The sequence below is a fragment of the Triturus cristatus genome, chromosome 6 (genome assembly GCF_964204655.1).
Source record: "Triturus cristatus chromosome 6, aTriCri1.1, whole genome shotgun sequence".
Classification (NCBI taxonomy): domain Eukaryota; kingdom Metazoa; phylum Chordata; class Amphibia; order Caudata; family Salamandridae; genus Triturus; species Triturus cristatus.
This window is the reverse complement of record NC_140589.1, coordinates 667,764,206-667,780,746: the sequence shown is the minus strand read 5'-3', so window position 1 is coordinate 667,780,746 and position 16,541 is coordinate 667,764,206. Positions and strand designations below refer to the sequence as shown.

The 16,541-nt window shown below is 47.1% G+C and overlaps 1 protein-coding gene across 1 annotated transcript in view; it reads right to left on the bottom strand.

The window, feature by feature from the left end:
* The window catches only part of MDN1 (midasin AAA ATPase 1), a 2,002,810-nt gene that overhangs the window by 861,960 nt on the left and 1,124,309 nt on the right, over positions 1 to 16,541 (bottom strand). Inside the window, exon 54 of the mRNA XM_085611158.1 lies at positions 14,170 to 14,330. Within this exon, the coding sequence (XP_085467284.1) occupies positions 14,170 to 14,330 (161 nt within the window). The remainder of the gene's footprint in view (positions 1 to 14,169; positions 14,331 to 16,541) is intronic.

Below are 16,541 nucleotides of genomic sequence, written 5' to 3'. Positions count from 1 at the left end.
AGATTCACTGCCTCCTTATATGTATATATTCCATGCCAAAAACAATCCTTGTGGAACCAATTTTTTCTCTCATGTAATATGCGTTTATATCCATATAAGTGAACAAGAGATTTTAACCTGTGCTGATAGTTCAACAATGCTCACAAGTAAATATGGTGGCTCTATCGGAATTTGAAGGAATCACACACTTATAACCATATGCCTGATCTAAGTATGTAAGGCAAAATTAAGACATCATTGCAACTCAAAATCAGAGTACGATTCGAAGCATATGAGGAATGTTTTTATACTTTAAATCCTTACTGTAAAGATGATAGTTTATATATAACTCCCTCTTAATAGGGTTCCTTGAAAGGCTCCAAGAGGCTAGCTGTTTCGCATATGCTACGTAATTCAAACTTATCCAATAAATTTCTATGTAACCACTAGCAAAGCCAATAGGTCTGGCCCTGGCAGCCGGTCTCTTGGCTTTGCCAGAGCCTGTTTTATTTAGTCATGCTTATTGCACAACTTTATTGCAGTAGAAGCTATCTGGTCCTCAATTATATATTTACTGAAAAAAACAACGGTTACAGGGACGTTATACTTAGGAAATAGAATTAAATAAACTTCAGCAATTCACTGAAAAAAAAAACCCAAAGGTTACAGGGACGTTCTAGTTAGGCTCAGATTTCACTTGTACAAAACCAGTGAAATTCAGCAGTTACACTTACCTGAGCTAACTATGACTTGCAATGCACTGCTTATGTCCTCGTATATTACATCACCCATGACACAATCAGTAACATCACTGATGACATCATCCACAGAACCATTCACCATACAACTTCTCTTATGCCCACTCACACACCTGCACAACCACTCACATGCCCATTCACAGATCCATAAGAATATTCACACACCCACTCACTCCTCCAAAGAGGTGCTCATATATCCACTCACTGACTTGTACAGCCACTCTCAACCATTCGCTCACCTAAACAGCCACTCATACAACCACTCACCCTTCCAGCCAGTCACATGCCCACACAATGACCCATACAGCCACTCACACACCCACTAATTTACCTAAACAGTCACTGATACATCCACACACTCACCCATACAGCCTCAACCAACCACTCAACCATCAAAGCACGCATACACACTCAAAAATTACCGCACTCGCACTCCAATACAACCACTCACAAATCAACTGACTTTGCCAAACACCCCCTTAAACTGCCACTCACTCATCCATACAGCCACTTACACACCCATTCACTCACTTATACAACCATGCCACATCCACTAACTCACCGATACAGTCACTTACAATGCCACTCATTCAACAATTCAGCCACTGACATACCCACTCACACAGCAACTCACTCACCCACCCACATAGCTACTCACCCACCAATATACCCATTCAGCCACTCACACACACCTACACACAAGGATACATACAGTCACACAGCCACTCACATTATATATGTTAGAAGCAGTATCACTCAGTAGTAGTGTACCTAGTATACTCATTTAACTTTTGTAGTAGGATAGTACTATTTTCAACAATCTTAGAAAACACTTACACTCACTGGATGATGTCATCAGTGATGTCATTTGAGATGTCATAAGCAGTGCATTGTAGGGTTAAGAGCTCGTTGAACCCCGTAAAGATGAGTTAGCCAGCCACGCCCTGCCCCGCACCCTCGCTGTTAAATACGGCTTTAAGTCACGCTTCATCTGCTCCACAATAGAACTGCCCTCGGCCTATATGGAGACGAGAAATGCACCTGCACCCCCATGGACGTCATTGAATCACGGCACGCCTCAGAGGCAAAAGCCAGGCCCTTGTCTGAATGGAAAGCGCCACAGGCATAAGTTCAGACAAATACCTGCAAATCCTCAATAACAGTTCGAGCGTCAGCAAAGCGCTATGGCTGGACCCAGAGGAACCTAGAGCAAGAGTCCACTGGAACCAGAATGCATTATCTGAAACAAGGGGACAGCAATGATGAAGATAATATAGGCAAACGGCTGATTTGAAATGAATAAGTGGGTCTGAGGTGGACGGGACACAGTAGAACCCAATCTGTTGACAAACGTCACAACATAGGACATACCGGTGACTCTGCTGGTACAAACCCCACAACCAAAAACTTTGCTTTAAGAGTGAAACAGTGGCAGCGAATCCTGCATGCGCAGAAGCTATGCCATCATGAGCAGCCACTACTAAAGAGTGTCTGTGGTCAAGGTTGGGTTTCAAATGATCACCCACTCCTGGAATGATCACAAAGGTAAATTTGTCAGCAGTTAAATGATAAGCATATTTAGAAGGAAATCCTTGAGTAAAGGAAGTACCATCCTGAGGTGCAGCGATGGCAGCTAGAATATCATAATCAATCCTAATCTTAGAATGTGTTACTGCAGCTACCTTAGTTGTGGGTACTGCAGCGTTGGCTGCTTTATCAGCAATTGAATTACCAACGGAATGCGATCCGGCACGTTGACGGCCCAATGTATGTACAACACATATAAGTGGTAGGCGATCTTCAAGATCAGCCACCACAACCCAAAGCGTTTTATGCTTTATTGAGCTACCTTTAGAACCCTGAAAGTAATTTTGTTTTCAAAAATACAAATGGTCATTAAAGGATTGTACACAATAAAAATAATCAAACAACGATTGTGAGTGAGTCAGGATCGGAATGCTCGAGAGCCAGAAGCAAAGCTCATTTTGGTCAACAGTGCCGTACAGTCGCAAAGAGACTGTGTATGAATCAAGCTGGATTGGAAAACTCTATCGACCATAATGCCTACAACAAGAGCGCAAGCTGCAGAATAGGTCTGCTTAGAACCGAAGACTGGTTGTGCCGAACCATCAGTGTAAATTATACATTTATACTGACCAAGAGGAAGAAGCTAAGAAGGCAGAGGGGGAACATGTTCATATTGAAGAAACTCTTGAGTTTTGAATGAAGGGCCAGAAACAAAGGAGACATCAACAGACGTCAAAGAAAAAGCCCATTGATTGCAACGTAGGCGAAGGGCTTTAGAATAAGGAACACAAGCTTTCGTGACTGCCACTAGGCAGGCACCGGTGAAACAACAAAGATGTGTAAACTTGAGCAAGAGCCCGTTATTTAAGTTCTGCCCTTTGTACTGCAGTCAAAATGTTTTCAGTAGAAGAAAAACACATTTCAGCAGGAGTGTATGGATTCGATTTAAAAGGAATGGAACAGTGTCACCCTCATTGAAGGTGACATAAGTAAAACCAATTGCACCCGGTATTATCTGGATGACCAAATTTGTGGTATTAAGCCTGGTCTGTAAGAACTACGTAGCAAGTTGATCAGACTGTAAATCACGTAAGACAGCAGCAGGTTCCGGAAGCCGGGAGGAAGTGGAAAAGGTTGGATACATCAAGGTATATAGAGGTTTAATACGCTGAGCATAATGAGGAATGTAAGTTCTGACGACATTTTTAAAAAAAAAGCATAGTGCATTTTCTTTAGTAGGAGGAGGTTGTAATTATGCAAATTTTCCCAAGAAATAGGGAGCCAAACCCCTACCCTCATAGGTCAACTCATAGCCAAGAAAAAGACAGCAAGAAACGCAATGTGCATATTTCCAAAATTGAACTTGTAACCAAGATCAGCGAAGCGCGTAATAATGTGATCCACCCATGCAAAATGAGGATTCAGTTAGTCATCGGTAAGGTATAGGTCACTGACATAGGACAAAGCTTCAGGATCAATGTAATGTAAAAGGGACACAATACGTGCCAAAAGACACTGGGGCTGTTCTTATACCCCATGCGTAAACTGGTGTATTGCCTCTAGGAACCGAGGGCGGTAACCGCAGACCAATCACAGCTCTCAGGAGCCAGGTTGTGACTAAAAAAACTGTTAGAAACGTCAAGTGTAGTTTTAAACTTTTTATGGAATGTATTATTAATCAGTTATACTCTGAGTGTTATGCACCACAAAAGTGCATGTATAACTATTCAAATGTCTGTGATCTAAGACGACGTGATAAGAAATGTCAGGTTTCATGACCGGAAAAAGAAGACTATTCATAGAAGAGAGACAGGGTTCAATTACACCCTGATACTTCAGATGAGTAAGAATGTCTTTAACTGATGCTTTAGCGCCAAGTTTAATTGGATATTGAGGCTGCGGTTGAGGGGTGGAAAGTATTGGAATAATATGCAGTAGAGAATCTTTATCCCAACCAGCTTGGTTGACGTATAAGGCAGGAGTCGAAGCAAGGGCCCACTCCGAAGCATAAGCATTCTTCGTCTCATCAAGGATGAGATGCGAAAAGGGAGGATTACATCTTTACCACGAGGACAAGCGAGAACAAAAGCAGGAGGCCAATAAAATCTCCTAAGAAGAAGTTAAATTGTCCCAGAAAATAGCTTTAATGGTGTGTTTAATATCACCTTCAATTTGAATGTCTAAATGATATAGTCGATCAGGAGGTGGAAAGCAGGTATCCGCGGTCTCAACTGTTACAAAGGTGTCAGTTGATCTCGCCTTCAGAAACTGGCAGAGTGTCTGGCGCACTACGGTGACTTTTGCCGTGCTGCCAAGGAGAGGCACCACCGAACTCCTGTCCAGGAGAAGTGTTCTCATCATCTGTGCCACATTTAGCTTTTAAACCTTTTTTTGAAAGTGGGCTCTATATGGTGCTGGTTCCTCCTTCTTGAGTTTTGCGTCAAAAGTGTGTTGCGTGTCCCGCTTGGGCTGCACGGACCCACAATGTCTGCGATCATGTCCCCCGCCTCCGTCATACTATTGATCAGATGATTCCTGAAAGGACTGAGGATCAGGAACCTGAAAACGCTCCGGAGTCTTAATATTAATGCGATGAAGCAAATCATATTGTCTTTCAGAAGCGTTTGGTGGCTGTGACCCACCATGAGGCTGGGGCTTCTGTTGCACAAGTTACTACTTGTGTAAAGATATATCTGTAAGAGACATTAGTTAGTGATAGATTCCTTACCTTAGAGTATCCCCAGGCATTAGACTGGATCCAGAAACTTTCGCTTAGCAGTACCCATCAGCGTCAGTAGGTGGTGTCGAGCAGCTCCGCGTCCGTCACTGGCGTCGTAAGCGCCAAGATGACGCGACGGAGTGTACTTAGGTGCCACCCATGCGCGCGGACGTCAGTTCTGCACACGACTTTCCGCGCCAGGAACGCAGAGCCATGCAAGATACTGACCATTGGTGCAGAAAACTAGGGCCCTAAGCGGGATAACCTTAACCCTAGTAACCATTTCTCAGAACGGGGAGGATGGGTGGGGCGGTAAGGAATCTATCACTAACTAATGTCTCTTACAGATATATTGTTACACAAGTAGTAACTTGTGCATATGAAAGAGACACGTTAGTGATAGATTCCTTACCTTAGACTAGATACCCCAGCAAAACCAACCGCGGTGGTGGGTCTGCAAAGAGATTAAACCAGAAAGTCACGGAGAACAGAACGGCCAAAGAAGCTGTCTCTCCGGACCGGACTGAGAAGGCAGTAATGCTTGGCAAACGAGGCCCACGTTGCTGCCTGACAAATGTCCTGCAAGGGAACGCCGCATCCCAAGGCAGTTGTGGCTGCAGTTGCCCTGGTAGAACAGGCACGCAGCACCACAGGAGGCTCCTTCTTAGCCAAGGTGTAACATGCTTGGATGCACAGAACGACCCACCGCGATATTTTTTTTTTGTGCCCGGCACGACCTTTTTTGGCGCCCACGTAGCCAACAAAGAGCTGGTAATCCACCCAGAACTGCTGTGTATGCTGCAGATAGAATGCAAGCGCACGTTTTGGGTCCAAACGATGGAGCCTCTCCTCCTCCCTTGAAGGATGCGGAGCCGGAAAGAAGGTGGGCAAAGTGATGGTCTGCCCGATGTGGAAGGGCATGACAACCTTTGGCAAGAAAGAAGGACGGGTCCTTAAAACCACCTTGTCCGGATGAACAGAAAGGAAAGGAGGTTTGGAACAAAGATCATGGAGCTCACTCACTCTCCTGGCAGAGGTGATAGCTACCAGGAAAGCAGTCTTGAGTGAGAAGACGCAAAGGACAGGTATGAAGGGGCTCGAAAGGAGCGCACATCAGATAGGTCAAAACGAGATTCAAGTCCCATTGAGGCATGATGAACGGAACAGGAGGAAACGTGTGTGTAATGCCTTTAAGGAAACGGTTAACAACCGGAGAATTAAAAAGAGAATGCTGATCAGGAAGTCTGAGAAAGGTGGAAATGGCAGAAAGATAACCTTTAAGAGTGCCTGCCGGGCCAAGGAAAGCAGGAACAGAAGAACTTCCGAAAGAGGGGCAAAAAGGGGATCCACAGCCTTCGCTGTGCACCATGCCACAAATTTGTTCTACCGACAAGCGTATACCGTTTTAGTGGATGGACGCCTGGCTGCCAAGATGACATCACAGATTTCGAGAGGAAGATCGAAAGCTGTCAACTGTCGCCGCTCAATCTCCACGCAAGGAGGTGGAGGCTGGACAGGTTCAGGTGGAGGACCGTCCCCTGCTGCTGCGACAGAAGATCATCCTGAAGAGGCAGACTGAGCGGGGGATCGATCGCCATGCTGAGTAGCTTGGGATACCAGTATCTTCGTGCCCAATCTGGAACCACAAGGATGACTTGGGCCTGGTTGCGCCAAATCTTCTTCCGCAGTCTGGGCAGAAGTGGTATAGGCGGAAAGGCGTACAACAGACCTCAAGTCCACTCGCGACGAAAAGCGTTGCCGAGCGAGTGCCGCTTTGAAAATTCCAACGCGCACAACTGATGACATTGCGCGTTCTCTTCGGTGGCGAATAGATCTAACCAAGGCTCTCCCCACTAATGAAAGAGACCTTGCACCACGTCCGAGTGCAGACCCAATTCGTGATCCCTCAAGCACCGGCGGCTGAGTTTATCAGCCCTGGCGGTCAGAGAACCTGCCAGGTGTTGAACCACCAAGGTAATGCCTTGATGTTCCTGCCATGTCCAGAGGCGCGGAGCCTCCTGACATAGGGTCCAGGACCCCACCCTGCCCTGTTTGTTGCAATACGACAAGGCGTTGTTGTCCGTGAACACCTGCACCACACTTCTCCGGACAGAGGGAAGGAATGCCTACAGTGCCAGTCGGATCGCCCGAAGCTCCAACAGATTGATATGGAGCTGGGACTCCGCCGGAGACCAGAGTCCTCTGATCTCTGCCTCTCCCAAGTGGCCTCCCCATCCCAGGAGGGACGCATCCATCACCACTGTGCGCACCGGTCGGGGAAGGGAGAGGGATCTGCCATTGACCCAATCGCAATTCGTGAGCCACCACTGCAACTGTTTTGCAGTGCCCTCCGAGATCTGGACATGATCGGACAGGTTGCCCTGATGCTGCACCCACTGGAATTTCAGGTCCCACAGCAGAGCCCGCATATGCCATCTGGCATGTGGCACTAGCAGGATGCAGGAGGCCATCAGGCCCAGGAGCCGGAGGGTCACCCTGAATAAAACCCGGGACAGAAGCTGAAAGGTCGGAATCATAGCCTGAATATCCCAGACTCGCTGCTCTGGAGGATAAACCTGAAACAGCGTCTAATCCAGAACCGCTCCGATGAAGGGGAGCTTCTGAGAGGGACTCAGGTGTGACTTCGGCACGTTGATGGAGAACCCCAGCAAATGCAAGAGATCGGCCGTAGTCTGAAGGTGGTGGATGACTGCCTGGGGCGAGACCGCCTTCAACAACCAGTCGTCGAGGTAGGGGAAGACTGACACCCCCGACCTGCGCAGATAAGCTGCAACCACCGCCATCACTTTGTGAACACCCGAGGGGCACTGGTATGGCCGAAGGGGAGCACGGCAAACTGAAAATGCTCCTGGCCTACCATGAACCGCAGGTAACGCCGGGGGGCAGCAGGACGGGACTGTGAAAATATGCGACCTGCAAGTCCAACGCTACCATCCAGTCTCCAGGGTCGAGGGCAGCAAGGACCTGAGCCAGAGTCAGCGTCTTGAACTTCTTCCATAGGAAGCGATTGACGTCCCAAAGGTCCAAGATAGGAGGCAGGCCCCCTTTGTCCTTGTTGGGGATCAGAAAGTAGTGGGAATAACAACCACTCCCTACTTCCGGCCCAGGAACGCACTCGATGGCCCACTTGGCCAAGAGGGCCGTGACTTCCTGAAGGAGAAGAACCAAATGATCCCCCGACATGCGGTGGCACCGAGGTGGCATGGCAGGAGGGGGGGGACTGAAAGGAAAGGGAGTAACCATGGCAGATTATCTGCAGCACCTGTAGGAAAGTGGCTCTTTATATACTGTTCCCCAATAGGTCCCCAGAGGTTTGGCAGAGGCTAAAGTCAGATATAACCTTACTCTCTAAAGTGGTAGCTTGGTCGAGCAGTAAGGCAGTATCAGAGGACAGTGTAAAGCACTTCTTGTACACACTCAGTAGGCAAATGGTCATACACACTCAAGAACTGAACTCTAGGCCAATGATTTGTATATAAAAATATATGGTTGTTTTATTTTAGAACCAACAATAGGTATCAACATATACTTTCTCAGAATTAGATGCTTTAGTTAAATACTTTGCAATAGGCAATTGACTTTTGAATGCAATTGTTACAGTTTGTTGCAATAGGCATCACATTTTCAAACACAATAATACATTGAGCTCAATGGGAATTTTAAGTTAAATGCAATTGATTACTTTCAGGATTACTTTTCTAACTCCAGGACTGGATCCTAGATTCAGTCCTGGGGCAGTTCTTGGAAACAAGTGAGTAAATACGTTTTAGTTACTGTTGTGATTTTTAAGCAATATTTTGGTATTTTAAAAGTTGACACTTCGAAACTTTTTCTAATCAAATTACCAATGTTATCCTATAGGAGGAAATTCACTTAGCAGGTAAGTGGGGCTATGGTTACTTTTTCAGGTTCAGTGTTGGATCCTGGATCCAGCACTAGTATACCACATGTAAGCAGTTGATAGAATGCGTTTCTGTTATACAGGCGATTTTTTAAGAATATTTGTAAGTTTGTAAAATCGACACTTAGAAGAAATTTCACAGAAAAGCAGTCAATGGTTTCCTATGGGAGAAAGGTCAAGTTACCGGTAAAGTATGTTCTTGTTACTTTTGTAATCCAGTGCTGGGCTCTTAGGCTCAGTACTGGGACATCTATCTAAAACAGGTAAGTAATTAAGTTTCCACAGTTGGTACGATTTTTAAAGAATATTTGTAGTTTGCAAAAATTTGAAGAAAATTCACAGAAAAACAGTCAATGGTTTTCTATGGGAGAAAATTGAGTTAGAGGTAAGTACGGTCGTAAGTACTTTTCAGGGTCAGTGCTGGGCACCAAGATCCAGCACTGGGATCTCTCTTTATAGCAGGTGTGTATTTTCGATTTCGTTACTCGGTTGATTTTATGTGAATATTTTAAAGTTTAGAATTTCCAAGTGAAACCACCCAATGTTAACCTATGGAAGAAAAGTGAGTTATCGGCTTTTGGGTAAGTACTCGACTGGCAGAGTTAAGGTGCTGGGCATAGACTCAGGGGTCTCCCAGGGTCAGAAAAGTACAGTTGTTACACCCTCAGCGGCACAGGGGCAGCCGGGTGCACACTGAAGACTGAGAAGTTTGGTATCAAACTTCTCAGCACATTAAACCTGCACTGATACCAGTGCCAGAGCTTCTGAGAGGGACTCAGGTGTGACTTCGGCACGTTGATGGAGAACCCCAGCAAATGCAAGAGGTCGGCCGCAGTCTGAAGTTGGTGGATGACTGCCTGGGGCGAGACCGCCTTCAACAACCAGTCGTCGAGGTAGGGGAAGACTGACACCCCCGACCTGCGCAGATAAGCTGCAACCACCGCCATCACTTTGTGAGTGCTGTGGAGTTCGTGTTTGACGATCTCCCAGCACCATATACTCTTAAAGGGCAGCACTGCACTTACAGTGCCCAGGAATGGACCTGGGTACTGTAGGGGCACAGGGCTCATGCTCCTGTACCCAACACCACTGGCATAGGGTACCCAGCTAGAGGGGTGGCTGATGTATGCCAGGGCAGTGTATGTTGTGGGCGTGGCACACAGGGATGGGTGCCATGTCGACTCACTGTTTTGTCCTAGACTCAGACACTCAGCATGCAAGGGCAGTGTGTGTGTGTCAGGGTACAGGGCCTCTAAGGGTGGCACAATAAGTGCTGCAGCCTTTAGAGGCCTTCCCTGGTCACAATGCCCTGGGTACCTAGTGTACCATTTACCAGGGGCTGACATGTGGCCATGGTTTGCCAATTGGGGTTTTAGGTTTCAGCACAGTTTTTAGGGAAGGAACATAGGCCCTGGGCACCTGATTGGCAGGAGCCCAGGGCATACTCAGCCAAAGTACATTCAGCAATTCAGCAAAAGGTGGGGGCATATCATGCAAGAAAGATGGCATTTACTCACAGCACCCATCTGTCTGATGTAATATCGCGCCAGTGAGGGAGGTGGTGGTGGATCCTGCCACCCACCGGCGTGGGGTGCCTTCCGAAGCGGAGATTAGGAAGGTTTGGGGGCGGAAGCAGCGGGGGTGGATGGACCTGCACGCTGGTTCCCCGCCCCGCCCCTGCGATATCTGCGACCCCACCGCGGTAGGGCTGGTTCTGCCCAGGCTTAGGGGACGGGCGCGCCTGACTGCCTCTACCTTGTCCACAAAAGAAACGAAAACGAGGAGAGGCCGAACTTTAAGGAGAAAGGCCCAAGGACTTGGCCATAGCAAGCTAATCCTTAAAGCGCTCCAGGGCACCGTCAGCCTTGTCGTCAAACAGGCGGGTGCCATCAAAGGCAATATCCATGAGCGAGCTTTGGACATCAGGCGAAAACCCAGTCGAACACAACCAGGCGTGACGTCGCAACGCCACAGTTGTAGAAATCGCAATGCCCAATGAGTCGGCGGTGTCCAACCCACACCGAATGGCGACCTTAGCCGCATCCTTACCCTCAGCAATTGCCTGAGAAAAGACAGCCTGCACCTCCTCAGGACACTGAGGACACACCTGAGCAACGGCATCCCACACCGTGTGGGAGTAGCGGCCCAACAAGCAGGCGGTGTTCCCTGACCGTAGCCCCAAGCTGGCCGAAGAGAATAACCGCTTCCCAAACTGGTCCAGCCGTTTAGAGTCCTTATCCGGTGGAGCCATGGGAAAGGCACTATGCGACGTCGTGGCATGGATGACCAGACTCTCAGGCGTTGGATGAGTGGTCAGAAACGCGGGGTCACCCGGCGCCGGGCGGTGACGCCTTTCGACATTCTTATCCACAGGTGCCACCATGGCCGGCCGCGACCTAGTGCATAACAGGATGTCCGTGAGGGCGTCGTTGAAGGGAAAGCAGCGGCTTCAACGAAGTCGACGCCATCTGGAGCACCTCAGTAAGGAGGTTAGTTTTGAGGGGCACCGTGGAGAGATCACGGTTGAGGACCTCAGCAGCTCGACGGAGCACCATCGTGTAGGAAGCGACCTCCTCCATTGCAGGTGGGGGAGAGGCAAACCCTGGGTCAGAAGAGACATCGAGGTCTCCGGCGTCCTCCAGATCATCCACCCAGTCCTGCTCGGAGTCACATTGACGGGCAAGAGGGTCCTCGGACCCCTCCCAGTCATACTCCACTTCCGTTGCAGGAGGAACCGGTCGCGGCGGCAGAGCAAGAGAAGGGACATACGGCGCCGTCTCCCAATGCAGATTCCAGGTAGGAACATAATGGTCCTGGAACCGGGGCAAGGGAGGAACAAACGTCACCCACTGCGGTGCCGGAGGTGGAGCCGAGGGCGGCACTGGGGCCGGAGCAGACCGCGCCGGACCTCGTGGCTCCAGGGCCGGAGCAAATGGCGTAGGATCCTGTGGCATCGAAGCTGGATCCGCCGGCAGCGCCAACAGGCCAACAGGATCTGGACCCAAGACCCGAAGGCGCGCCAGCGGGAGCCCAAGGCCTAAAAAGAAGGTCCATGGTGGCAAGAAACTCTTGCACCTGTTCGGGAGTCGCCGACTGACCCGGGTAAGGCGGGTAAGCCGCGGGACTCCCAGGCTCCAAGGGAGCCGCAGGGGCAGAACCCCTGTCCCCCTCGTCCGCATCCGAGGACTGACAGGAGGACGTCGGAGAGCGAACACGCTTCTTCGACTTCTTTTTATGTCGTCGCTTACCGGAATCCGAGGGCAAAGACTTGGAGCCCAAAGAGTGACGACTGCGGCCCCACGAGCGGTCCCGGGAATGGTCCCTGGACCTGGAGCGGCATTGGGACGAGTGCCCGACCTCCAACAGCTTCCGGCGTCGCTCCCTTAAGGCCTTCAGGGCCATGGCTCGACAGTCCCAGCAGGACCGGGAGTCATGTTCGGTCTCCAGGCAGTAGAGGCAAACATCATGGGAGTCTGCCACCGACTTGTTGCGACGGCAGGCCCCACAAGACTTAAAGCCAGGCCTCCGTACATGCACCAGGAGAAAAAAGGGGGAGACAAAAAGTTTCAAAAGAGTAGTCAAAAAGTGACTAAGGTACGTGCTCTATCCGGATCTGCACTTGCTGGTGCAGAAAAATAAAGAACTGACGTCAACGTAGTCTCCGTGACGTCATCTTGGCGCTACTGACGCCCGCGGAGCCGCATGACGCTACCTACTGACATATAGGGGTACTGCTAGAAAAACTTTCCGGATCCAGTCTGATGCCTGGGGATATTCTAAGGTAAGGAATTTATCATTAATGTGTCGCTTTCAGATTGTTAAAATAAGTAATTAAAGCAATGCTGCTGAGATTTTAATGGCATCACAGGAAATTAAGCAGAATTTTGTTAAATGTGTTAATTGATCTCTATTGGTCGCTATACCGTCTACACAGGTTGGAAAAAGGACACCTGAAGGGAATTAAATAGGTCCGTTAGCTTAGAAATAGTAGCACTAGAATCCTCTTACTGCATGCCCAAAGCCTCGTGTCATAACACAACCAAGATCACTTTGGGACCCACTTCCTAGTTTTTGCCACTTAACTAGTCTTGTTATTCCTCCCAGGTCTTTGGTCTTCACTTCAGATGCTGAGGAATATCTAGTCTGAAAGGAATTCTGCCTTAAATGAGACCCACATTATTTTAACACATTAGCACGCTCTAAAAGAATTCAGATTCCCCATGGGTAATAAATAAAAATAGTTTTTTCAAGAAAACAGAGAAATATTGGGAGTGATTTTTGATGGGCAAAGACTGAAAATGAGGAGCCTAAGCATAGGAGCAGATAGCACCCTAGTCGGTCCTATTCCCATGCTATATTCGCGTGCTAGCACTGTATTGTCGGTATTTCTCAAAATTGCAACTGTGGTAGGGGCAGTCAGTCACTTTAGAAGCTTCTCCTTGTTTTAAACGGAGACATTGTTTGTAGAATGGGGGAAATGAAAATAACAAATGTTTACTTACCAATCAATATGACAGTTGGGACATAAAAGTTGTGATATGATTGCGTTTATATTTCTCTATTGTTTGTAGCACATAATCTTTAAGTGCTAAATGAGAGTCCTTCAGATGGTTAACCGGGAATAAAAGGCCATTGTAATTAATATATTCCCATGCTACCTCAATTGGCAGTTAGTTTCATTGATTTGTATAAGCTGGACTTTAAGCTTTGTGGTGAGGGCATGGAGGCTGAGATTGACTGTGCCAATGAAAAGTGGCCATGCGCAACTGTGATGTAAAAAACATAACATCCAGACTATTCGGGATGAGAGTCCGGGAACTGAAATAAAAAGCTAAGTATTGCTGGAAATTGCGGAGAAGGTTGCTCCCCAGCAGCAGTTTGATCAAGAACGGGGGCATATCAAAATGGTTGAATGAGCCTGTAGATATAAAGGATCCTCCCTGGCAAGCCACATTCACAAGGGACTGTTGTAATTTTATTTTGCCATAACGGTTCTCTTTACAGCTACAGCAAAATCTTCTACAGGCAGAAGCTCTAGTTAGAAAAGAAACCACAGATCTCAACATGACAACTCTCCAGATGTAAACAAACATATGACAAATTAAAATTTTCTTCTTTTGGATCTATACAGGAAAAATCATTTCACACAGATTTTTTAACTGGTCTGGGAAAATGGGTCAAGCGAAAACCTGATGTAATATAATTTAACTATGTGAGGCTGAATATTGCAACTGAATTCGTACAACTACAGCATTGAAACTTACATGTGATTTTCATGTTCAATAAGCATCAGAGGCATTTTCTCTATCAGAAGCTTCTCCAGCCAGTGCCAATGAAGTGATAAGAGAGCCAGCCCCATAGAGTCAACAGAGACAGAGTTTGAGATGGACCAAAATCGATCTCGCCAATGTAAGCGATTTAGAACCTGCAGAACAATAAGCATTGTTAGCACCAATATACATCTGCAAGGCTTGACTCAGTACAAATAAAAAGAAAATAAGAGTTTAATAAAATGACATACAAAATGTACATGGACATTAGCTTATATCATTTCAAGCCGGTTCAAATATTCAAGTAGACAATGACATCCGTGCCTCTCAAACGTTTTACAGTATACCAACAAAAACTTTTTTTTTTTTTAAAGTGACACCAAAAATGTACAAATAAAATTGACTCTGCAGAGTAAGGGTACTCACTGCAACCTGCTCATCTAGTGCTGCCTGAAGGTTTGGACACAGTGCACTACCTGTACTTTGCATTGTGTTCACCAGGAGTCATTACATTGTAGTTAAGCACATCAGAAAACTTTTCATCACAGGAAGTGCTTCACTTCACAGGTCTCAACTGAGCAGGTGAGTTAATTGTGAAATTGTTGAGTCAATTTTAGCAATATATGTGTATATACATACATAAGTGTGTATATATACACACACACAGGCAGAAATACATATTGGCATGGTAAGGTGACTTTAAATGTATTTTGAATTGAACAAGTTTGAATTATTTTATTTACTAATAATTTAAGTAATTTCTTGTATTTAAGTTTAAAATCCCATATTAATAAAAGAACGTAGGTTAATTAAAAAAAGAAAGTAATGAAAAAAAGACTATCATTTAACACCAAATACAAATGGACACTATTTTAACAATGTTCATTTTAAAATACAAGCATGTGGTTTTAAAAATATTTTTTTAATTTTAAAGTTTGTGTTTTAAGTGTGGTAAAGGGACTTTAAGGTTTAGGGTAGGTAGTGCTTAGTGATAGAAAGGTGATTTTATGGTTCAGAACTGGGTAGTATTTAGGAGTTATAATGGGTTTTTAGGGTTCAGAGATAGGTATGTATAGGGGTAGTAAGGAGTCTATAAGGTGAAGGATGGATAGCATTTAGTGGTAGTGAAGAACAAGTTACTTACCTTCGGTAACGATGTATCTGTAAGAAACATTAGTTAGTTAGATTCCTCACCTTAGAATATCCCCAGGCGTCAGACTGGATCCGGAAGATTTTTGGTCAGCAATACCCCTTGCGCGTCGCTAGGCGTCGTCTGCGGCTCCGCGTCCATCGTCGGCGTCGTGCGCCGGAATGACGTCGGAATACTTAGATGCCGCCCTCGCGCGCTGACGTCAGTTCTTGTACATAGCTTTCCGCGCTAGGAACGCAGAGCCATGCAAAGACCGACACTGGTGCCAAAAATAAAATCTAGGGGCCTGAAAAGGATAACCTTAACCCTAGATGTCAGTTCGCAGAACGGGGAGGATGGGTGGGTCGGTGAGGAATCTAACTAACTAATGTTTCTTACAGATACATCGTTACCGAAGGTAAGTAACTTGTTCATCTGAAAGAAACACGTTAGTTAGATTCCTCACCTTAGAATAGATACCCAAGCAATACCATCCCCAGTGGTGGGTCTGCGAACCAAGATCACACCAGAAAGTCCTGGAGGACAGAACGGCCAAAGAAGCCATCCCTCCGGACTTGGCTGTCAAGGCAATAATGCTGGGCAAACGTGTGTAGCGAAGCCCACGTCGCCGCCTGACAGATGTCCTGCAAAGGGACACCCCGTCCCAAAGCAGTAGTAGCCGCTGTGGCCCGAGTAGAATGGGCGCGCAGCCCAACAGGAGGGTCCTTTTTTGCCAAGGAATAACAAATTTTGATGCACAAAACGACCCACCGAGAGATGGTCCGTTTGTGCACAGCTTTCCCCTTCTTAGCACCCACGTATCCAACGAAAAGTTGGTCGTCCACTCGGAACTGCTTTGTGCGGTCCAGATAAAAGGAGAGCGCACGTTGTGGGTCCAGACGGTGGAGCCTCTCTTCCTCTTTGGAAGGATGCGGAGGCGGAAAGAAGGTGGGCAAGGTGACAGACTGCCCAAGATGAAAGGGGGTCACCACTTTCGGAAGAAAGGAGGGACGAGGCCGAAGGACAACCTTGTCCGGATGAACAGAGAGAAAAGGAGGCTTTGAGGATAAAGCCTGGAGCTCACTCACCCGTCTAGCCGAGGTGATGGCTACCAGAAAAGCAGTCTTAAGCGTCAGCAGACGAAGAGGACAATTATGAAGAGGCTCAAAGGGAGCGCACATTAGAAATGTGAGAACAAGATTCAAGTCCCACTGGGGCATTACAAAAGGAACAGGAG